The sequence below is a fragment of the Alnus glutinosa genome, chromosome 5 (assembly GCF_958979055.1).
Source record: "Alnus glutinosa chromosome 5, dhAlnGlut1.1, whole genome shotgun sequence".
Lineage (NCBI taxonomy): Eukaryota > Viridiplantae > Streptophyta > Magnoliopsida > Fagales > Betulaceae > Alnus > Alnus glutinosa.
Window position 1 is genome coordinate 12,008,572 of NC_084890.1, and position 24,883 is coordinate 12,033,454.

General features: G+C 37.0%; 2 protein-coding genes across 2 annotated transcripts; both read right to left on the reverse strand.

Moving 5' to 3' along the window:
- Positions 1-13,807: 13,807 nt before the first annotated feature.
- Positions 13,808-15,055, reverse strand: LOC133868974 (uncharacterized). Its single transcript, XM_062305961.1, has 2 exons — positions 14,506-15,055; positions 13,808-14,292 (listed from the first exon to the last, which is right to left on the reverse strand). Exons 1-2 carry the CDS (start codon positions 15,053-15,055, stop codon positions 13,808-13,810), a joined length of 1,035 nt encoding a protein of 344 aa, XP_062161945.1.
- A 4,744-nt stretch (positions 15,056-19,799) lies between these two features.
- On the reverse strand, positions 19,800-20,833 carry LOC133868975 (protein DOG1-like 4). The gene is made up of 2 exons (XM_062305962.1): positions 20,477-20,833; positions 19,800-20,195 (listed from the first exon to the last, which is right to left on the reverse strand). The coding sequence occupies exons 1-2, from the start codon at positions 20,828-20,830 to the stop codon at positions 19,800-19,802; spliced, it is 750 nt and encodes a 249-aa protein (XP_062161946.1). The 5' UTR covers positions 20,831-20,833.
- Between the last annotated feature and the right edge of the window lie 4,050 nt (positions 20,834-24,883).

The window sequence follows — 24,883 nt, forward strand, 5'->3', positions numbered from 1 at the left end:
AAACTAAGGAAATACTAAGGGAACCAAATGTTCAACCCTACATTTAAGAAAGCAACAATGTTTTCCTTAACATTTTTTTAATATAAAAAACTGTATCTTTCCTCTCTTATTCTTGTAGCATTTATTCGAAACAATATTTAAATAATTTATATTTGCTCTCTTTCTCTTAGCATTTATTTAAGGGATAATTGCACCACTGGTCATTGAAGATGACCTAAATTACGAATCACTCCTTATGATACAAAAAGTTCATAGAAAGTTCTTGTGGTAAACTATAATTATAAATCATTCACTAAACTCATTTTTCGTCTACCAAGTTAACAGAGACCGTTAGTAGATTACAATACAAATGATATTTAGACGTCTTATTATTTATATGACGTGGCAAACTAATGGATTTTGTTAACTTGGTGGACGAAAACGGGTTTATGGAGTGATTCGTAATTATAGTTTACCACAAGGACCTTCCATAAACTTTTCTGTACCACATAGAGTGATTTGTAATTTAGACCAACCCCAAAGGACTAGTGATGCAATTATCCCTTTAATTAAAGAATATTTAAATGGTACAGAGGAAAGATAAGGGAAGCTATTGTGGATACATTTAAATAGGAAAGCAAAAAGTGATTTGATTCCCTCAATTAAAGAAAAGCTTAAGGGAAGCTGCTGTTACTGTTTTAAGCCACAACAGATATATATCAGCAAAAAAAAAAAAAAAAAAGAAAAAAAAAGAAAAAAAAAAAAGAAAAAGAAAAAGAAAAGAAAAGAAAAAAAAAGAATGCCTTATGCTAAATTTCCCTTTTTCTCGTGCCAGCCCCCACCATTAACCCCCACATCGTATACCAAAGGAACCCTAGGCCTTCCACCGTGGCATTTTCGTTCGTCGTGGTTGAAGCTGCTTCTTCTACCGTATACTTCAGTGCCTACAAGTTAGGGAAGTCACCTGTGCTTCTTCCATTTTGTCGATTATAATGGTGACGAAGGATCAGGCAGCTCAATACATTTTGAGGTCTAAGGCGAAAAATTTAGGTGGAACCTTTTTTATATTTAAATATTTAATCTTTTCCGAACGACTTATAAAATTTATTTTTATTAGGCGACATTTAATTTCAACAAATGTCATATTTTGTGTTGAGTTACATATAATTATTTTTATCTATAATTTAATTTACTTCATTCTAAAAATTATTTTAATGGACAACTTAGTCTAACTTTTTAAGTTCATATAAAATTATGAGTTTAGTAACTGTTTTAGGGTAACAATTAATGTTACATTCCATTTTTCTTTATTTTCCTCCTTAATATCTTGAAATTCAATTTTTTGTATTTATTTTTTACAGTAATTGATGTCTTAATTAAAGAGCACTAACTAACTTTTTTGTCATAATATTATTTTTTACCATAATTGGGACCTTAATTAAAGATGATTGACTAACATTTTTGCCATAGTATTATTTTTTACCATAATTGGAGCCTTAATTAAGAAGCATTGACTAACTTTTTTTTTTATCATAATTGAGGCATTAATTTTTTTTATAAAAGGAAATTCAATTATATTATTACTATTTGGGGCCTTATTTAATTGGGGGCCTTAAGCGATTGCCTAATTTGCCTATACATATGAGCCGGCCCTGCCAAGGATCGTACGTTGATCATGCAACGAAGGCTTGCCATGGCTATATATATAGATATATATCGAGTGGAAAATGGTTGAGAAAAAGCTAAGACAATCAACGGTTGCTTTCCGTTTTTGTTAATTTTAGGATTTTATTTATTTATTTATTTATTTAATTTAAAGAGAATATATCTCGAAAATGTATTTTCTGTTTATCAATTACAAATTTACAAAGATGGAAAGAGTTTATTTGGACTAAAAAATATTAAGGTAAAATTCTTGGTTTTTATCTTTTTTTCAAATAAAAATGCAAACATAAAACTATAAAAATTTATGTACGAATATGAAAGAAGGAATAATAGTGGAAGAAAATAAAGAGAAAATAGACAAGGAATTTTGGAGTGGTTTGGCTTTAGACACCAACGTTCACTATTAAGGAAGAGTCTAAAAGACTACATTGTGCTCTAATTCAACTTGATTTGTTTATAATACAAAATTTTCTATTTATAGGAGAACTGTAGTAGGTAAACAGAATACAAGTATGATAATTAAATCTAAAGAATTCGATTACGAGATATGATATGTTGTCACTCCATGACAAAACTATTTACTTTTTTATTAAACAAAATATCACAAAACCATGTAAATGGGTTGGAAGTCTGATTTTGTGTGTGTGTGTGTGTGTGTGTTTTTTTTTTTTTTTTTTTTTTTTTTTTTTTTTTTTTCTTTTAAGAAAAAAAGAGTTAATAGTTATGTTTTTGGGTGGCAAAATGTCATTTCTCTTCTGACAAACACACTATTTAAAAACAAGAAATAGTTTTGATATTTATATCACATCATAACAATTTTTTCAAACATAAAACAAAAAAATACCTTCAAAACACATGAACAAAGAGATCATAAAAGCTTTAGAGCAATGCTATATAAAGCTTCGTTTGTTTCGGCGTAAAATGATTTTTAGAAAATGATTTCGGTATTTTACGGTGTTTGGTAGGGGCGAAAATAACGGTCAACGAAAATCATTTTCGGTTTGACCGTAAAACCTTATTTAATTTTTGGAAAACGATTTACGGTTTTTAAAACCGTAAATCGTTTTCCAAAATTATATTTTTCGTCCTTACACGCACGTTTGATATCTGACTGTCCGAATCCGACAATAGTCAGTCGTTCGAAAATAGGCAGCACCGGAATTCGGCATCATCAAGTCACTAGAATAATGCCGGCGTCGGAATCCGACCACCGGAATACAGCCGGAATCCGGCGACATCCGGCAACTGCGCCGAATGCCGGCGGAATCTGGCCGGAATCCGGCCATGGACAGAAACCGGCCGGAATCCGGCCTGATCTGACCGGATCTGACCGGATCCAGACACTGACCTGACCGGATCTGGCCGGATCCGGACATTGATCCGGCCGGATCTGACCGGGCCCGGAGGTTTCCCACCGGAATCCGGCAATTTTGGCCGGATCCGGCCAAACATGTTCGCCGGATTCCGGCAACAGTTGCATTTTCACTTTTCGTAATTTTTTCGTGCGAACCAAACGCCGAAAAATATTTTTGAGAAAATAATTTCTTTTGAAATTGATTTCATCGAAAATATTTTACGACGGAAACCATTTTACGTCGAAACAAACGGAGCATAAATCTATAAAATTTTTCAACTCATAATTTCAAAGGAAATCGCTACAAACATCATTTCACTTTCGGCATGACCTTCAACATTTTATTTATTTATTTATTTTCTAAATATATGGTTCTTTTTCTTTATTTTTGCTAAGACTATAGTCATCTTCTACCTCACCTGTGTAGGAATAATTTGTGGTTTAAACTTTTGTTTGCATTTGAGTATTGATGATAAAATCCTACATCAATAATAATTAGAAAATAACTTCTATCAGGCTTTTGTGTAAACCCCATTCTTTTACAGCCTCCAGTAGAAATTTAACACCTCATCTTGAAACACCAAATAAAATGAACATGAAAACAGCAGATCACGCCACTAAATTTCCATTTACTCGTGATTTCATCTTCTTATTGCCACCTTTCCTTCAACTGCAAGTAAACCCAATCCGTTTGGTTGCTAAGATCGAAAATCCTTGGGAGTGTGGAAGGGAAGCTTTGGACTCCTACGACCTTTCCTCTATGAAGGACCCAGTGTCCCTACACCTTCACGATCAGCACCAATCCACTATTAATTATTGAAAATCTGCTACAGTTTTCTATTCTATTTCCCTTGTCTGGGTGTTCCACCCTTCGACTAATATATAAAGAGGTAATGCCCAATGAAAGCGGACAATCACCACAATATTCTTCCTTCGGCACTATTGTACGAATCAATTTATCTCATTTTATCAATTTCCCCTTCCAACTCCACACACTATTCCTTCTTCCTCCTCACCCTCAAGAAAGAGACAGTCTGGTAGTGGTGGAGGTTAGGAGGATAGGTTGGGACGCTGGGTCTTTCAAAGAAGAAAGGCCGTAGGAATGCAAAGCTTCAAAATTTTCTCGAGCTTCCACGCTCTCAAGGAGTTTCTCGGAAATCAAACGGACCGTAGAGAGAGAGAGAGAGGGTGAAAATGGGTATACTTAATTGGTGGGAGGAAATGCCGCAGAAAGAAGAAAAAATTTACTAGCATTGATTTTGTGTTTTCGTGTTTTTTCTATTTTGTGTTTCAAACTTATGTGTCAAAGTATTAATGGATGCTGTAAATATATAAAGGAGTTTACACAGCATTGTGATTGTAGGGGCTCTCTAATAATTAATGTCACAATATTAAGATTAATGGATTAATTATATTATCTATTAAAAAGTATATATTAATAAATTTCAATATAAATTCTTAATTAATAATTCTGCTCCCAAAAAGAAAAATTAATTAAATATAAGAAAATGACGAGAGAGACAGAGTGTGTGTGATGAAGGGAGTGCCACCGATGCTCCCTGAATTCTTTTTATTCTTTGTAATATTTTATTTGAGTAATGTTAGGATTATTTTTTTAAGGAAAAATTTTATAAAAGAGTACTGAATTATTACGCTTTGAAAAATGTTAGAGGTACTTGTACTTTTACAAAGAGAGGTTTACAAACTGACATGACATTTTCTACAAAGACTAAAATACCATTCCCTTCACCAGTCCAAAAATCTCTCCGGCACTCTCTCCTCTAGCGGGCCGTTCTTCCTCTCTTCGGCACACTCTCTCTCTCCCCACTCATTGGTCGGCCGAATCTCTGATCGGATTCGGTCAGAAACCCCCGCTAGGCCGGCGTGGGTTTGAGAAATCTAGTTAGATCTGAGATACGGCCGAACCCATGCTTGGCCAGATCTGAGATTCGGCCGGATCTCCTGCCGGGATACCCACGCTAGCCAGATCTGGCTGGCAGCCAAAGATCCGGTCTTCTCGAACCCAGATCCTGCCGACCGTCCATTCCTGAACCTAGATCAGCTGGCTGGAAACTCACCCCTGTCGCCGTCGTTCCCGTACTTCATCCTCACAGGCCGGATCTACTAGTCGGGCTTCCACTGGGCCGGTCGGGGTCGTGGTTGGCCGGTGTGTTGGATTTTCGACAGTGTCTAGATTGAACCGGAATGAAAAAGATATTTTTGTTCTATGTATTTAAATTTTTTTTTTTTTTTTTTTTTTTTTTTTTTTTTTTACTATTTTTACATTAAATTGACCGTGGAAAGCTCAGCATCAGTTTGTAAATTTGTTGGTAAGCTTCTCTTTGTACGTAGCTGCTCTCTTGCGCTTTTTTACGAAAAGGTATTGAAGTAACAATTCTCTTTAACCGAAGTTTTTAACCGTAACCGTTCACCGACCCTCACATAGAAGCATTCCGTATTTCCGTTAGAATTCGATATTAAATCAGTGGAGTTTCATGACTTTCACGTGACTTTTCTAATGTCTTTTGTCCGTTTTACCCGTCTTCAACAGATAAACCACGTAGCATCCCACCAAAGCTTCCAGAACCAAAAAAGACGCATGAACTGATTCACATTTTTCAAATTTCTCGTCTCTTCCTCATCCATGGCCTTTCTTCAACCTTTCCTTCTTCTTGTTCTCCACACGCCTCTACACGTGCTCAACCTATAACCATCCACGAGTGTATTGATCCGACGGTCCCAAAAAACTCTGTCCATCTTAGAAGACTTGTACTGGTCCCCCGCCGGCCACCGCTATTTAATTATACGTGACGCCTAGTGAAATTCTACTGACTAATAAGGACTCTTTCACAGTAGGATAATAATAATTGAAAACAGATAGGATAATAACAACTAAAGACTCTTTCACAGTGGGGTAATAACAACCGTTAAACAGATAAACAGATAATGAAAAACAGGAAATAACAAACAGCTAATTATAAGGGCGACAGCTGAGGGCTTGACATCACTTTCCTTCCCCCCCCCCCGGGCTTCCTATTGATCAAAAGCACCATTGGCATCATGGCAGTAGCCAGTAGAAAGAGTTAAGCTATAGCTAAGCTGCTACTGGGACTTCGCCAAAAGTGATTTGCTGCTTCCACCTCTCTAGGCTTCAACATAGATGTAGGATGATAACACTCCAGGGAACAAGCTTAAGCATTGTGCAAGCTGTCCATCACTAAATTATTCTATTGGTTTGATAAGGGCCAGAGCATTTGATAAGCAAGTAGCCAATGTTGTAATTCTCGAGAATGATCCTTTCTATAAGCAACAAATACATGAGACTCCTACTTTCAAACTGCATGGAACGCTGAAATTGACCCCACTTTCATTGTCTAATAATTGATAGCTATAAGCTTCACAAAAAGATCCATGGGACCAACTGAATCCAATATCATGACATGATCGAAGTTCAATTCACAACTTTGAGAAAACAGATGAGATGGTATACCCATTTTGACACATTCAAGAAATCAGTCACTCATAGATGAGAGGTGTTGACAATGTGAGATTTACTGCATGGCTTTCAGCCTCTTGATTCAGCTTCGTTAGTTTGAGCTCAGAGTAGCACAAACCGTTTTTAGAAACCGCATTCCTGAGCCTAGTCCTTAAGAGGCTGGGCCTGAGTCTTTCTCAGCCACCGTAGAAGGCACCAACCAGAAGCTCCATGAGTTCCGCTTTTCTGCAATTTCCTGAGGTGGAAGATACAGAAAAGTGTTGTGGGTGGCCGGAACGGCATTTGTCGAGGTGATCGAGCACTGGTTTGAGAGATGCACAACCGATGAACTGGAACTCCATGCAGAAGTGGCACGTCGGCTTTGGGTTTAGACGCAATAAAGTTGTACACGGAGGGGAATTCCTTCATCCCAATGATTTGATCCTTCTTCGTTGTCGTGCCTTTATGTTTTAATTTGCAGTAGTTATGTTGGTTATAGAAATAATAGCAAAAGGCTCTGGGCTCTCGTTTCGGCTTGTTCAGCTCGAATTTCCATGCCAAGAAGTGGGCCTTCCTGAAGGATACGAGAACCTTGACATCCTGCCCTCAAGAGACCTACTGAGAAAGTTCTATAAAGCTCTCAGTATGTTCCAACAGCCACTAGAAAAACACCTCGAGAAAGAAATTCCCCCTCCAACTTGCATAATATCTGACAAGTGCCTCTCTTGGATACTGCAAGTTTGCAATGTAAGCAGACTAATTTATATTCGAAAAAAAACCACTCTGTTCTCCCCTGTTCTACACAACATAAACAGAGGAGGAGAGAGAAAGAGTATAATGCATGTGCTTTACGTCTTGGTCGTCACCCGAAGTGCACTAGCCATGGTCTCTATTAGATTTTGAGTTCAGAAGAGTATAAAACTCAATTTCATTCAAAACTTAACTGAAGATTACATGCACCTACTGTTTATATACAACTCAAGAAGATATAAACTAGCTTAACTAATTCTACTAACAGAAAACAATCTAACTGTCATTTAACTAAATACAAACAATACTAACTGAAATGTATACACGTGTACTTTGCTGAATGAATATTCAATACTCCCCCTCAAGATGAGACGTAAATGTTGTGGAGACTCATATTAGACAGCAAAGAAGAAAACAATGAAAAACCAATAGCTTTAGTAAACATGTCGGCAAGCTGATGTTCTGAAGCAACATGAAAGGTTCGGATAATGCCAAGTTGAAGTTTCTCCCCAACAATATGACTGTCAATGTCGATATGCTTGGTGCGCTCGTGGAACACGGGATTAGCAGCAATGTGTAAAGCTGCCGTGCTATCACAGTAAAGAAGAGCCACATGAGGAGAGACTTGAAGATCTTGTAAAAGAGATCGAAGCCAGACTAACTCACAGCATGTAGAAGCCATGGCACGATATTCAGCTTCAGCCGAAGAGCGAGAAACAGTGGCCTGTTTCTTTGATTTCCAAGAAATCAAAGAATGGTCAAGAAAAATGCAGAAGCCTGTAACTGAACGGCGTGTATCCACACAACCTGCCCAATCGGAATCACAAAAAGCTTTGAGCTAAAGGGAAGAATGAGCTGAGAAAAATAAACCTTGACCGGGAGAACCTTTAACATATCGAAGAACCCTATGCACAGCATCCAAATGAGTGGAATGAGGCTGATCCATAAACTGACTGAGAACTTGCACAACATAGGAAATATCAGGTCGACTGATAGTGAGGTATAGAAGACGACCCACAAGACGTTTGTAAGAAGAAGGATCAGATAAAGGAGAACCCGAGTTCTTGGAAAGCTTGGCATTTGGTTCCATGGGGAACTTTGCTGGTTTAGATGCTAAAAAACCAGTGTCTTCCAAAATTTCAAGAGCATACTTACGTTGACTAAGAGAAATGCCATCTGTTGTCCGAGCTATTTCTAATCCCAAAAAAAACTTCAAAGAGCCAAGATCCTTCAGCTGAAATCTAGCATGAAGAACATCAATTAACTGAGAAACAGCCACAACATCATTACTGGCAATGACTATATCATCGACATAAACCAGTAAAGCTATAAAGGAAGAATTCTGATGCCGAGTGAAGAGTGTATAATCTGCCTTGGACTGAATAAAATTGAACTCAAGAAGGGCCGAAGAAAATTTTGCAAACCATTGATGGGAGGCTTGCTTAAGACCATAGAGAGACTTATTTAACTTGCAAACTTTAGTCTCTCCCTTTTTAGCAAAACCAGGAGGCATGGTCATATACACCTCTTCAGGAAGATCACCATGAAGGAACGCATTGTTCACATCAAGCTGGTGAAGGTGCCAATTACGGGCAGCAGCAACAGCAAGTAAAGTGCAGACAGTAGTGAGTTTTGCTACTAGTGAAAAAGTCTCATAGTAATCGAGACCTTCACATTGAGTGTAGCCCTTGGCAACTAGCCGGGCTTTATATCTTTCAATAGAGCCATCAGATTTAAGCTTGACTTTGTAAACCCATTTGCAGCCGATTGGATGCTTGGAAAGAGGGAGATCAACTACAGTCCAGGTATTATTCAACTCAAGAGCTTGGATCTCTTTAGACATGGCTTCATGCCATTCGACATGTTGGACGGCTTGATGATAATATTGAGGCTCAACAATTGAAGAAACGGATAAGCTAAAATGTTTGTGTGAGGATGAGAGTTTATTATAAGACAGAAAAGAAGAAATGGGATAAGGAATACCTGCGTATGTAGAAGACCTTGGAGAAGATGACGAGGAATCGGCCAGATTACAATGGCAATTATGCAAGTAACCAGGTCTGTATCTAAGCCTAGAGGATTTTCTAGAAGGAACAACAGGAAGAGATGATGAAGAAGAAATGGGAATATCAAGAACTGGAACTGAATTGGGAATATCAGGAACAGGAATCGAAATAGTGGGAGGAGAGGCATCAGAAATATTGGAAGGAGAAGATATAGGAAAAGATGCTGAATCTGTAATAACTAGAGGAAAAACTGGCTGAGAAGGAACAGAAAAAGAATGTTGAGAAAGAGCAAAAGAAAAGATAGTCTCATGAAAATGAACATCTCTGGAGATAATAAAAGATTTGGAAATAAGATTATATAGTTTATAACCTTTGATTCCAGCAGGATAGCCAAGAAAGACAAGGTTGAGCTCGAGCATCAAATTTATGTCTAGATCTAGTAAGAGTGTTAGCATAACATAAACAACCAAACACCCTTAATTGAGAATAAACTGGTTGAGTAGAAAAAAGAACTTCATATGGGGATTTGTGAGACAAAAGAGGAGAAGGAATTCTGTTTATCAAGTGTACAGCAGTAAGAATACATTCACTCCAAAATTGTAATGGAAGATGAGCTTGAAATCTAAGAGACCTAGCAACATTAAGGATGTGTTGATGCTTTCTTTCAACAACTGAGTTTTGTTGGGATGTCTCTACACAACTTAGTTGATGTAAAGTTCCTTGAGAAAGGTAGAAATCATTCATGTTGAATTCCACTCCATTATTAGAAAGAATACACTTAATTTTGCTATTAAATTGATTAGCAACCATAGCAAAAAAATTTTGAAGATGGGTCCGGGTTTGAGACTTATGTTGCATTAAATGGACCCAAGTAAACCTAGAATGATCATCAACAATGATTAAGAAATATGATGCACCATTAAAAGATTTGGGGTAAAAGGACCCCAAATATCACAATAAATTAAGTCAAATAGATGCAGAGAAGTATGATCACTATTTGGAAAAGATAAACGATGCTGTTTGGCCAAAGGAAAGATTGTACAAAGTTTATTGTTTTCATCCGTAAAATGAGGAAGAACATATGAAAGTTTCTTAAGAGGCCTATCAGACAAATGTCCCAAGCTGTAGTGCCATAAGCTATTTTCTACAGAATGTACATGAGAAGCAGAAGAAACATGTTTATTTGGAAAATCAGATGAAAGAACAACATTATTGGCAGCAAAAATAGATGTAGAAGACTTAGCAGAAATTGATACTGGCAGTAAATGATATAAGCCATCAACCTCTTCACCCACTCCAATCGTCCTCCAATGTGCAAGGTGCTGAATGAAACAAAAACGAGACAAAAAAATGAGACTGCATTGTATCTTTTTGATTAGCTGACTAACAGAAATTAAATTGAAAGAAAAAGATGAAATGCAAAGAACATTGGTAAGAACAAAGGACTCAGAAAGTTTAACAGTTCCTATGTGGGTGACAGATGCAAATTGCCCATTTGGCAGTCTAACTTGTTGAGAAACTACTGCTGTTATAGTGGTGAATAAGGAGATAGTACAGATCATATGATCTGTGGCTCCAGTATCTATGATCCATGGAGCATGAATAGAATTGGTTAACGAAGATTTCTGAAAAACAGAAAAAGAAGAAGCAAAAATAGAGAATTTAGGATTGAAAGAAACAGTACTAGTCATGTGAGAGATCAATTGCTCTTGAGGAGAAGAAGACACTTGATTTATTGCAGGAGTCTGAGAACAACCTTCCAAATTGTTATTCTTGAAAAGATTAATGAGCTGCTGGCACTGCTCATAAGTAATCGGCAATTGAGGCATTGCTGAATGATCAACATCAGAAGAAATCTGATTAGCAGCAGAAACAGAATTCTTGCCCTTTGTAAACTTGTATCCGGGTGGGAAACCATGGAGTCTATAACATTTCTCCATAGTATGACCTGTGATTCCACAGTGAGAACAAACAAGGCGATCTTTGCTCTTAGGATGATTCTTAAAACGAGGTTGAGGAGCATGAGCTGTCTTGGTGAGCAAAGCAGTGGTATTCAGATTCAAAGAACTACCAGAAATAGAAAGACCTCGTTGTCTTTCTTCTTGAAGAACAAGAGAGAATACCTTGTTCATTGGAGGCAAAGGATCAAGCAACAAAATTTGACCCCTAACATGTGAATAGCTCTCATTCAAGCCTATGAGAAACTGATAAACATACTGCCGCTGATGTTTAGCTTGAATAGCCTTTGCAGCACCACATGTGCAACAAGGCAGAGATTCTTGATGCTCAAGTTCATCCCAAAGAGCCTTCAGAGTAGTAAAATAAGTGCTGACAGAATCATTCTCTTGAGAAAGAGAAGATAACTTCTACTGCAATTGAAAAACCCTTGGACCATTGAGATGAGAAAATCAATCCTGAAGGTCTGTCCACATTTCTGCTGCGGAATCAATGTAGATTATACTGGCTGCAATCTCTTTAGAAATAGAGTTGATCAACCAAGATAGCACCATGTTATTGCATCGGCACCATGAAAAATTGAGAGGATCGGATTCAGGAACATTTGGTGGAGACAAAGTACCAGTAACAAACCCTAGCTTATTCTTTGCAGTTAAAGCCATGATCATAGCTCGCCTCCAGGAGCTATAGTTGTCACCGGTGAGTGGTTGAGAAACCAGTACAGCACCTGGCCTATCGCCATGATGAAGAAAAAAAGGATTAGAATAATCCATATCAGAAAGAAAAGAATGAACATCAGTTGGAACAGAGGACGCCATAGAGAAGAAAGGTTGAAATGATTGAGAAGAAGAAAAAAAATGCGGAAAGTTTAGAGAAAATGCTCTGATACCATATTAGATTTTGAGTTTAGAAGAGTATAAAACTCAATTTCATTCAAAACTTAACTGAAGATTACATGCGCCTACTGTTTATATACAACTCAAGAAGATATAAACTAGCTTAACTAATTCTACTAACAGAAAACAATCTAACTGTCATTTAACTAAATACAAACAATACAAACTGAAATGTATACACGTGTACTTTGCTGAATGAATATTCAATACTCTCATCCTTGCGGCGTAATTTTTTAATATGACCAGAATTTGAGTAGTTCTCCAATTGACGCTTGTTCTTTTGATCTGCATGTGTAGATTCCTGCTCCTCATCAACTTGGTATTCGCTGGAAACAGACATGGCAGATTCAGAAGTGTTTGACGGAGCAGTGTCGCACTCGGACGGCGTTGAGGACTGCCGAGGGAAGAATATATTGGTGTGGGGACTGCCGAGGGGAGACGGAGCAGTGTCGTAGATTGATAGAAGTTAAGTTTAGAAGATCACTCTTTTAGCAGTAGAAACACCTCTGTGGGTAGACGTGCCCACTGCCCAATATGTGGGCCATCCAACATAGATGATTCACCATCCAGCCAACCAACAAGGAGAAAGAAATGATGCACGGACTATCTACTAAAATCAATGCAAAGTGAGACTTCAATTAATTTTTCTTTTTAAAGTAGATAAGATTTCATAAAACAAACAAAGTTACAAAGAGATAATTAAGGGGAGGTGGGTGGAGCCCTGCATATCTGCCATCTCCTTAGCCAAGAAAAAGAGAGCAGGCAGAGTATCTGCGGTTCTTGCTGTTGCCCTTGCGCCGAAGCCACGCCTCATCGCGGTACGCGTCCAGAGACCACGAGTGCTGCTTGTAAAGCGAAGATATGGGGCGTGGCTGCGCCTCTGACGGTAGCCATGGTTGTGATGGCGCATACACAACACGTGGTGAGGTTCCATTAGAATTTAACGCCGAATGTGACGGAATACATAAGTGTGAGGGTTAGTGATAGTTAAAAACTTCGGTTAGAGTTAAATGCTAGTTTAGTACCATTTCGTTAAAACATGTTATAGTACAAAAAAAACTTTAGTTAGAAAGAAATGGTAGTTCAGTATCTTTTCGTTAAAATGTGTTATAGTTCAATATTTTTTTTGTAATTTTTTTAATGTTAATTATTATATTAATGTGACTTTTAAAATTAATATTAAATTTAAGATATTTGATCACAATTAAATTTAATCTAATGATAATATTAAAATCAAATCAACATTAATCTACATTGAAAGGATAAAATATGATAAAAAGTAATTAATTGTGAGGGTAAAAAGAAGATAAAAAAATTGTTACCTAAGGCCATCTCCAGCAATAAAAGTTATAATAGCTATTGAAAAAGTTCAACTCTCTACTTTAACTACTGTTTATCTTATATTCTCTCCACCAGATTCACTATTCAACTCTCTACTTGCATTTAAATATTATTTTTCATTCTTTTTTTATTATTTTGTTGCCAACACTCAATAAAATAAGAAATATTGAATTTCCACACATTCTTTAAACTACATTGCACCCATGCACCCAATACATAAAACAATTTCGTTTCACTTTTTTTTTTTTGTATTATTTTTTTTAGAACAAAAAAAAAAAAAAGAAAAAAAAAAAAGAAACAACAACAACAACAATGCAAAAAGGAAAACAAAGCAACTACAAACATTCAATAAGACTAATAATTTTTAAAATTGACCATGCAATTGTCATAGGTGCTCGATAAGGTCGGATTGTAGTTGAGAATGAGTTTGACGATCTCTAATGTTCACATGCCTTTCAATGAACTCCAAAAATCTAGGGGTATGCTCGTGAGAAATTTGTACATAAGGAGTTTCATCGATTTGTTCATAATCAATGTCACTAGCATCTTCAGTATTTCGTTCGTCTTCAACGATCATGTTATGCATTATTATGCACGCTTTCATAATGTAAGTGAGCGTTTCACGGCTCCAACCCCGTGCAGGTCCACGAACGATTGCGAATCGTGTTTGAAGCACTCCAAACGCACGTTCCACGTCCTTTCTTGCTGACTCTTGGGCTGCAGCAAATAGTTTTGCCTTTTTTCCTTGTGGGCATGAAATTGTCTTTACAGTAGTTGACCACTGTGGATATATACCATCACCAAGATAGTATCCCATTGTGTAGTTATGACCATTGATTGTGTAATTGGCTGGAGGAGCACGCCCTTCAGTGATATGAGAAAACACAGAAGACCGTTCTAGAACATTGATGTCATTGTGAGAACCCGGTAACCCAAAAAATGCATGCCATACCCATAGATCTTGTGAAGCCACTGCTTCCAAAATCATTGTTGGTTCATGACAATGGCCAGTAAACATATCTTTCCACGCAACTGGACAATTCCTCCATGTCCAGTGCATGCAATCAATGCTACCCAACATCCCTGGAAAACCACGAGTTTTGCCAACTTCTAACAATCTAGCAACGTCATTGCTGTTTGGAGACCTTAAATATTCATTAGAAAAAATATTAACCACCGCACTAACAAACCTTTGAAGAGATTCTATTGCAGTGGTTTCTCCAATTCGCACATACTCATCAACGTAGTCAGCTGGTACTCCATAAGCGAGCATCCTAAATGCGGCAGTCACTTTTTGAAGGGAAGACAAACCGATTATTCCAGCACAATTTCTTCTTTGGACAAAGTACGGATCGTACTCTTCTACCTTAGACAAAATACGACAAAAAAGATGACGATGCATCCGAAACCTCCTGCGAAATATTTTTGGAGGATATACTGGTGAATCAGCAAAATAATCCAAAAAAAGCCTTTGGTGGCCTTGCAAAGAATCATGATCGATGAACATACGTCCTGGAACAGAACCACCACGACGTGAACTAGATCCTCCCTTTCTTTTGAAATATCTACGTGCCAGAACAATTGCAGAAAGTAGTTCCAACTCATTCTCAGATTCAGAGTCTTCCAGGAGCATTTTTCTTATAGGATTGATAGACATTGAAGTGTATTTGTCTATTGAAGTGGTAGCATAAAACTAAAAAAGCTCCTGAATGTTAATAATCCGCATGTTTGTGGTGTATTTAAGTGCAGCAAGTGCTGCAAGTGAATTTATTGAAGTGTATTTTTTTTTTCTATTTAAGTGCAGCAAGTGCCGCAAGTGTATTTAAGTGCAGCAAGCTACTGAATGTTAATAAATTTAGTGCAGATTTTAATAAATTCAGCAATTAATGTGCAGATGGGCAGACTTTCCAGAAATCAAGCTTGCTGGCCCAACTCTATAGCTAGTGCAGATTTTCCAGCAAGCAATGTTCAACAGAATTTTCAGCAATTGCAGCAGAATTCACAACCACTCCAGTGCAGATTTTAATAAGTTCACAACCACTCAAGTGCAGATTTTAATAAATTCAGCAATCAATGTTACCAAGTGCAGATTTTCCAGAAATCAAGCTTGCTGGCCTAACTCTATAGCTAGTGCAGAATTTTCCTACAAGTGCAGATTTTCTTACAAGTGCAGATTTTCTAGCAAGCAATGTTCAGCAGATTTTCCAGCAATTTCAGCAGAATTCACAACCACTCAAGTGCAGATTTTAATAAATTCAGCAATCAATGTTACCAAGTGCAGATTTTCCAGAAATCAAGCTTGCTGGCCTAACTCTATAGCTAGTGCAGAATTTTCCTACAAGTGCAGATTTTCCTACATCAGCAGATTTTCCAGCAAGCAATGTTTAGCAGATTTTCCAGCAATTTCAGCAGAATTCACAACCACTCAAGTGCAGATTTTAATAAATTCAGCAATCAATGTTACCAAGTGCAGATTTTCCAGAAATCAAGCTTGCTGGCCTAACTCTATAGCTAGTGCAGAATTTTCCTACAAGTGCAGATTTTCCTACATCAGCAGATTTTCCAGCAAGCAATGTTCAGCAGATTTTCCAGCAATTTCAGCAGAATTCACAACCACTCCAGTGCAGATTTTAAGAAGTTCACAACCACTCAAGTGTAGATTTTAATAAATTCAGCAATCAATGTTACCAAGTGCAGATTTTCCAGAAATCAAGCTTGCTGGCCTAACTCTATAGCTAGTGCAGAATTTTCCTACAAGTGCAGATTTTCCAGCAAGCAATGTTCAGCAGAATTCACAACCACTCAAGTACAGATTTTAATAAATTCACAACCACTCAAGTGCAGATTTTAATAAATTCAGCAATCAATGTTACCATGTGCAGATTTTCCAGAAATCAAGCTTGCTGGCCTAACTCTATAGCTAGTGCAGATTTTCCTACAAGTGCAGATTTTCCAGCAAGCAGTGTTCAGTAGAATTTCCAGCAATTTCAGCAGACTTTCCAGCAATTTAATATAGCAATTTATAGCAGTATTCTTCAATATATAGCAGAATTTCCAGCAATTTAATGAGATTCAGTACAAGAATTTCAGTACACGAGATCCAGGAACAAAAGAGAACAAAAAGAAACCATCATTTAAAACATAAACAATCTACAATCACCATCAACATAGAAACTTTTACACCAACAAAAACTATTAACTAGAAGTTCTAGCAAACAGTAAGTGAAAAAGCTCCTGATTTCCAGTCATAACTCAAGCATGCTTTACTTCATCCTTCGACTTTCAAGGATTTCCATTTGTCGAATACGAATATATTCTCTTTGGGATTCAGACAAGCCACTTGTATCTGTGAGCATGATTTTGTCCTCATCTACTCGTAACTTAGCTTGCTCAACTCGAATTTTCTCTGCCTCAACTCGAATTTTCTCTCCCTCAAATTGAATCCTAGTATCCTCTTGAGCACTCGTTTTTTCCATAAGTTGTAGTTTCCTTTCAGTTGCTATCATTGCTCTTTCGTTCATCTGAGTTAGTAACCCCACAACAATATCATCATTGTTATCATTGTTTTTTTTTTATTCAATCGCTCTTTTGCGGCTTTCCTGCCTTCAGGTCTCTCCAAATCTACAAAGTTACTAGTAGAGACATTATCTTCCCCTAGATTTAACGGACTTTCAGTAAAAGGCGAAGATGCATTTCCGAATAATCTTTTTCTTGTTTTATCATTGTTAGTACTCCATTTTGGACAATTCTTCAATAAATTCCAGCAATGTTCATAAGCAAATGGAACGCCAACCAAACTCCGGTATAACTCCTTTGCCCCAGTAATCTGCAAAATTAAGAAATAGAAACATAATTATACCCTTAATAAAAATTGGTGGATTGATGCGTTGACACAATAATCAATATAAATTATACCTTGTCTTGCTGAGTGATCCCACTTTGATGTGCTGACTCAACCTGAGCTAAGCATCCACAAAACTTATTTACGTTCTTATGAATTACTCCCCATCTATTAAGTAGAGATGTCTCATTCCGACTAGTATTGAAGGTCTTATGTTCATGGTACTTCTCCCAAATTCTCCACCAATATTTCTTCTTTGATTGGTCATTCCCATTCACCGGATCAACACTAGTATTTATCCATGATTCTACAAGTAAAACATCTTCTTCAATGCTAAAGTTGCCACTTCTGGGTTTCTTAAGATTGGTTGCAATCTCAGATTCTGGTTTATCAATTTCAACACTTAGATATGGAGATCCCATGGATTCATCATAATCTTGATTTAAGAGGTTGATGAAAGATGCGTTTCCTTGCCCTTGAGAATCCATTCAACAAGACCTTCCCAATCAACAAGGTTTTATAGTTAATACATTAAGTAGAGAATGTTAATCCATTCCAGTATGCAATCTAGCATATATTCTACTCTAAGAATGCAAATTCCCAAAAATGAAATTTCTCATTTAGCTCATTTACTACTGTACCCCTCTCTCTTCTTATTGGGTTGGGACAACTTCTATCAAACATTGAAAAATACTTTTCAACCAATATCTAGTTAAACAAGTTTTAAGATATGGCCTCACAGAAAACAATTTTCAATTTTTGTTTTCAAAACACATCACTTTAAACATGTTTGATAATTAATTCGTTTAAAAACTAATTTTAAAAATAAAAAGACAGGAACAATTATCAAATATATGTAGTTTTTTTGAATTTCAGGGTGTCTAGGATCCATAACTTTGTCACTTTTATAACTTTTTTTAATGGATTTGATAGCCCTAGTTTGATGAATTATACAGATTCATGTACCCATTACATCTGCAAATAGAGAAAGGGCTGAATCTATTTAATTTTTATTTAAAGCATATGTTCAATGTCACTTTTGTTCTTTGTTCTTGTTCATCAGTTCTCTCTTGATCCTTATTTTCAGTATCAATTCAGAGTATTTCTTGTTTCTCGTAAAATCTAATCTAAATGTAGTCGATGTAACAGATTGCTAGATTGGTTCTCAAAACAGAGACTGGATGCATAAAGTAGAAACGCTTATGATGTTCTGCCAAACTTATTCATGGAAAAGGGAAAGATAAGTCAAAGGCTTTCAAAATAAGCCATGTTTCATGAAGTTTTGCTAATTCCAATATATACTAAATCAAAATGGGATGCAGAAAGATAACTAAAAAGCTGGACAGAAATTGGCATTCCAAGTTTAGTTCAAATTGAACTTGGGAAGAGATGTTTCAAAGAATATCCAGTAGCTAGACTTTATAACCCAAACAAAGACAGGGACAAAACCCCCCCCCGAAAAGAATACCCAAACAGGAAAAAACATACTACAATACACAATTTGCTATTGCGTACAAAACAGGGAACAGTGAACAAAAGTGGCAAACTAAACAAAACAGCGAACAATGTGTTTACCCGCCGCTCAGCTCCGTTGCCCAGTCATTCAATCCGTCTCGTCTGCTCCGTCGCTCTCTCTCGCTCAGCCCGCCGCTCAGCCCGCCCCTCAGCTTCGTCGCTCTCTCTCGCTGAGTCCGTCGCTCAGCTCTGTCGCTCAGCCCCGTCGCCCAGCCCCGTCGCCCAGCTCTCTCGCTCCGTCATCTCTCTCTCGCTCCGCTCTCTCCCTGTGAAGCTCAAGCATTTTCATTTGGGAATGTCTTCTAGATTCTATCTCTATGTTTGATCAGTTTACTCTGATGATGAGAGAGAAATTATTATTTTATTTGGTAACTGATGAACAGTTAATAGTCAGTCTTGGCTATTTACTGTTTACATGTTAAGAAGACCGGCTAGAGTAACTATTCTGCTGGAAGAGAAAAAAAGCAGATAAAAGTTAAATTTAACCATTTTGGTTAAAATGACAAGTATGTTGGAGATGGCCTAATAGTACTCTCCATGTTTTGGAAATGTTCGTGTGCGTGCCTACACAACTCACACACAAATGAAATGTATCTTTATGAATTCAAAAAGCCTATTTCGAACTATTTTCAAACACCAATTCCCTGTCTCAAATATTACCTTTTCATTTGTTCAACATTTTCTTTTCGTTTTTAATTTGTTGATTCATTGATGGAAAAGGGATTATGAAAGAGAGAATATGAAATCTCATGGAAATGCTTTAAAAAATAAGATAAGAATTAAAACATGTACTTTAAAATTAGAGCATTTAAATACTTTCAAAACATTCTAACTTTAAAAAGAAAGACAAATAAATTAAAGACAAATAAAATCTAATGTCGGAAATAAAAAGGCAAAAGACCGAGAGAAAAAAGAGGGGGATTATTAATAGCATGAGATGTAACATCGCCTCCAATTGAAAACTACCAAAACCCGAAGAAGCAGCCATCTGGGAAGCCTCCCCCATATATATGGCCATATCCTAAACAAGTTTGGGTTCTTCGACCATTCTATTCTCCTTCTGGCTCTCTCTTTTCTTCCCCCGTTGCCTGAGCCGAATCTGTAGCGTACAAATCCCGGCCAAGAAGTCAACACACTGCGATGGGTTCAGCACTTCCAGCAACCCCTTCAAAGTTTTCAGCCTCACACAATCTGCAGCCTTCATGACCCTCTCCAAGCCACCCAGGAGCCCCTTCAATGCCACCTCCACCAACACATCCACCCGACCCATCCCATCCCCGTTCCTCACCCGGCTTGCCAGCCGTGCCAACTCCACCATCCTTCTATCCGCCACGGACACCTGCTGCCTCTCCATTTCCCTCTCCACCTTCTCCTTCTCCAGCCTTATCTTCACTCTCAGCTCCTCAATCTTTTTCACCTGTGTTAAAATATAAATCAAATAATTAAATTTATCTTATCTTATAAATTTAAACTTTTGAAATAAGCGATGTGTTAATATGGTGAGTTAACATGGTAGAAGAACTAGGGAAGATTCTGAATTGAACTTTATCTTCGTCATTTCAATTAAACATTAAACGTGTTACAGCCGGCCTCTTATGAAAGGAAAATTTGAACCAACACATAAAGAAAGGTACTAAACTATAAATTAAATTATTATATCCATCTCTTTTCATAATCTTGAACTTTTAAAATAAGAACCTGCTCTTCGGACATGTCCAAGATACTAGCTCCCGGCACCACAATCGTCTTCCTCAACGTGTCAATGACTTGAAACGCCATCGATGGCTTCCAATCCGTGACCCATAAACAAGCATTCTCTAAGGGACTCAACCATACTGGACAGAAGAAGGCAAGCACATCTTCATGAGCGCTAGCCCATTTCACAGTGTAGTACTCCTTGTAATGGGTTGTAACCCTAGACACCAGGGCTTGTAGCTCTGCTTCGTTCGGCTTCTCTGTCGACACACTTAGGAGTTGTTGGACATTTTCTTCAAGCTCGCAGACCCACTTCTCAAAGAAGTCAGAGAACTTCTCTTCAACTAGGGTTTTCATTTTGTTTATAGAGCAAGAAAAAGGTGATCAAAATAGGGTTGTTTTTATGCATCATTTATATGGAATGTTGGGGTGTGTGTGTTACCAGATGGGGACAGGACGTGAGGCCACGCTGCCGGCCAGTGGGAGGGTTGCTGCATGGCTTACGCGCAGCAACTAGCTACTCGTGCTGTTAAAGGGCTGCGTCGCAGTTTGTGAAGAGGATGAGGACATGGTCGCATCACATGAGTCTATATATGGCTCTTTCTTTCTTTCTTGAATTCCAAACTTTGACTCTGATGAAGAGCCGTGCATGCAAATCCAGCACCTGGTGTTTGAATTCTCTTTTCCTGAAACGTGTCATTGGGGGAATACATCGAGTTTCTACGTGGTATGTGCCTAGATTATTAATGGTTTATGGCATCCAGGGGACCCGCGCATGCCCACCCTGCGTATGAACCGAGTAATATTTATTCCACAATAATTGTACACATTTGTACAATAAAATTGATTTTGAAATGATTTTCACAACAATTGTACATCCTAATAAGCATACACAATGATAAGGTATCTAGTTTCACACCGGTCGCATCACGTACAAGTTACACTATAATTGAAAAACGGTTTAAACTACCAAAGGTGTGAAACGACCAGTATTCCCTAGTATACCCTATAAGGTGACTCTAATAGGTAAACATAAATCATGTCAAATTAGAACCATTGCAAAAGACATTGTTCTTGTTTCCAAGAACGTTGGTTTTACTCAAGAAATCTAAGAAAACTCATAGACAAGTTTAACTCTTTTTCATGAATAAATGGATTGGAATCTTGAAGACAAAACCTTTTAGCATGTGTTTTGCAATCCTCTAGCCCTTAACAATCATCAAACACATCTAGAAAATCCTAAGAACATCAAGAACGCTTCATGGTTTTTGTAAAAGATTTTGATCAAACTCTAATAACTAATTTAGCTGGACATGAAGTAAACTAATTTAAGTATGAAATCAAAGGAAAGCAATAAAGAAAACAAGATTTAAATAAACTAAGAACACTATATTTAAATTATGGAATTCGGATTACAAAAGGAAATGAAAAGCATTAAAATTAACTAAGATACACCTGAGACAATCGAACCTCCCAAAAGATGCATATAAACCACTGATGCTTTGGAAAATAAAGTCAGGAAAGCATACATCTCTCTTTCACCCATGCCTCATATATATAGAGTAAGATATTTACAAATATCGAAGAAAGAGATAAGATAGGAGATATTTCTGAAATATCTATGATATTTTGGAAATATTTAAGATATTTTGGAAATATCTAAAAAAATCTAAAAAATATCTAACAAAGATCTAGAAATATCTAAAAAATATCTAGAAATATCTAAAAAATATCTAAAAATATCTAACAAATATCTAAGATATTTAAAATATCAAGGAAGAGTGACATGTCAACATTGTTCCAGATTGTTCCGAAAATATCCAAATTCGATCGATCGATTATAAAGTCGATCGATAGCATTTTGCTCGATCGCATTCGTGGTTGCCCTGTCTCGATCAATTGCATCTCGTACGATCGATTTTTCTTCGACTGATGATTCGATCGATCGATTATAAAGTCGATCGATCGATTTGCCTTAGCCGATTCTTCACTTGGCAGGAGCAACTTTGAACTCTGGTGTAACGCCCCGAGTTAGAGCCAGCAAATTCGTAAGCAGAAATCTCCGGTTCCCACGTGACGTTACTACATCAGAGATAACTCTCGCAGCGGAATATATTTTGTTCTTCTAAAGACTTAGGAATTGATAGCATAATACGTTAGAGCTGACTGAAATACCTTGATACATTAATTAAAAGTTGCTTAGGTTATCATTACACGCCATTTGCACACTAGGTGCATTAAAAATAAGTGCCACAAACGGCACATAAACATACAACATAAAAATACACCAAACAAAACATCGTCATAATTATTACAAGCCTTGAAATAAAACACACATAAATATGCCTAGCAATTTCTAAGCTAGCACATATTACTTCAGTAATGGTTTCAAAAACCATTAAAACTGGCATATGGGTCCATGCCTTCCTCTTCTAGATCTACATCAGTAACTATGCAAATATGACGTCATCATATTTACATAGACAAACAAGTGAGTCATCCATCTTCATACCTAAGTTACCATCAAACTAATAACAGTTCATAAATAATGTAAATGCGAGGGTTGTATGAGTATGCATCGTAGTAACCATTTAGTTTGGTGTTTTATGATCATCTTTCTTCAGACCTCTCGTCCTAGGTTATCTGAACCCGTTTACGTTCGTTGCCTCCCACTTTGAAGTCTTACCTGTTTTTACTGGAATCCTACCGGTCCCAGCATTAGTTATTTATTAGGACTTCGGACTCCCTTGGGTCACTCTGAACCCCTTGGGTCCACTGATTAGCCTTTCTTCCACTTTCTACTACATCAGCTTGTTGATGGCTATCTCTTCAGCCGTTATATTAATTGGACACATCATGCAATGCACAAACAACCACATGCAATAAACACACACCACACAGTCCTAATGAAACATAGAATCATTCCTCAGTAAGTACATCCGTACTTACTCTCTTCTTCGTGTAGTTCCTTAGACTTCTTTCCTGCATATAAATCCATCCATACAATAATATATATATCAATCATCTATCAAACAAATCATTGTTTATAGACCCTCATCTTTTTATATTTATTATCCATCACTTCATTATGTTTGAGACAATCACTCATAACAAATCTTAAAACCTTGGTTCATGATTTGGTGACGAGGTTATATGACCAATGCTACCAAATATGAACTTGAAGGATTAAAATATATCATAAGAACAATAAGAGTAAATACGATCAACTCATGAGAATCATGAAGACAATGAAATGTAAAGGGAATATAAATACGATCAACTCATGGAAGTCATGAGGACAATGAAATATAAAAGGAAATATAAATACGATCAACTCATGAAAGTCATGAGGACAATGAAATGTAAAAGAAGATACGATCAACTCATGAAAGTCATGAGGACATTGAAATATAAAAGTAGTTTATATTACTTTTTATTTTAATTCTTTTTATCTCATAAGCTTATTGGGTCTTTAAAAAAATTCATAAAACAAGTAATGAAATCAAAACCTAAACTATAAAATTAATGAAACTAATGATTGAAAGCTTATCAAAATACTTCTTAGCACACACTTCAAGTCTTGAACCACACAAAACTACACAAATCTCACAATTTTCTCTCTTGGTTGTAGGTGTGTGAGTGAGTGAAGCTTAATGGGTATTGCATCTTCCACCTTGGTTCTATTTATAAGAGAATGAATGGTTAGGATCAAGTAGACACATTTTGATCTAATGGATGGGAATTGGTGCATATTAGCCTTATCTCCAAGGCACATGGGTTTCATCATTAATAAGGTGGTGCATTCTAGATGTGGGATGTGGGCAACACTTATGGTGATGAGTGCACACATTAGAGGAAGTGGGTGATGAGTTGTCCAATCAAAGGAAGTATTAAATAATGCTATATATGAATTTTCGTCCAAATAGAGGCCAGCTTACTCCAAGCAACATTTTGATGGTCAAATCTATTCCGATCGCTGTGAAATTTTGAGAGTAGATAGATGACGTCAAGACGAACACTTTCTCTTTTTGGTTCAACTCAATCCGAGTTCGTTATGACTTAGTTTGGTCAATCAAAGTTTCTGGTTTACTTTGACAAGTTAAACCGAAATATCTTTAGACTATTTTCTTTTCATGATTACTCTTGATTCTATTCTAAACATCTTTTATTCTTTCATCTAAGAGGGGGAGGGAATAAATGTAATGGAAGGTTACACTAGGTGTTGAATCATCATATCTTCCACTATCATATTTAATCATCTAACTAGGATGATTAAGCACACATTAATTAATGGCATCCTTAAGGCATAAAATAGGTCTTCCACATGTTGAGTTGGGTGATAACACATGTAGTAATCATGACTATGAGCAGATGACATGTAATAAGTGGGTTGGGTTTGTGGATAGCAAT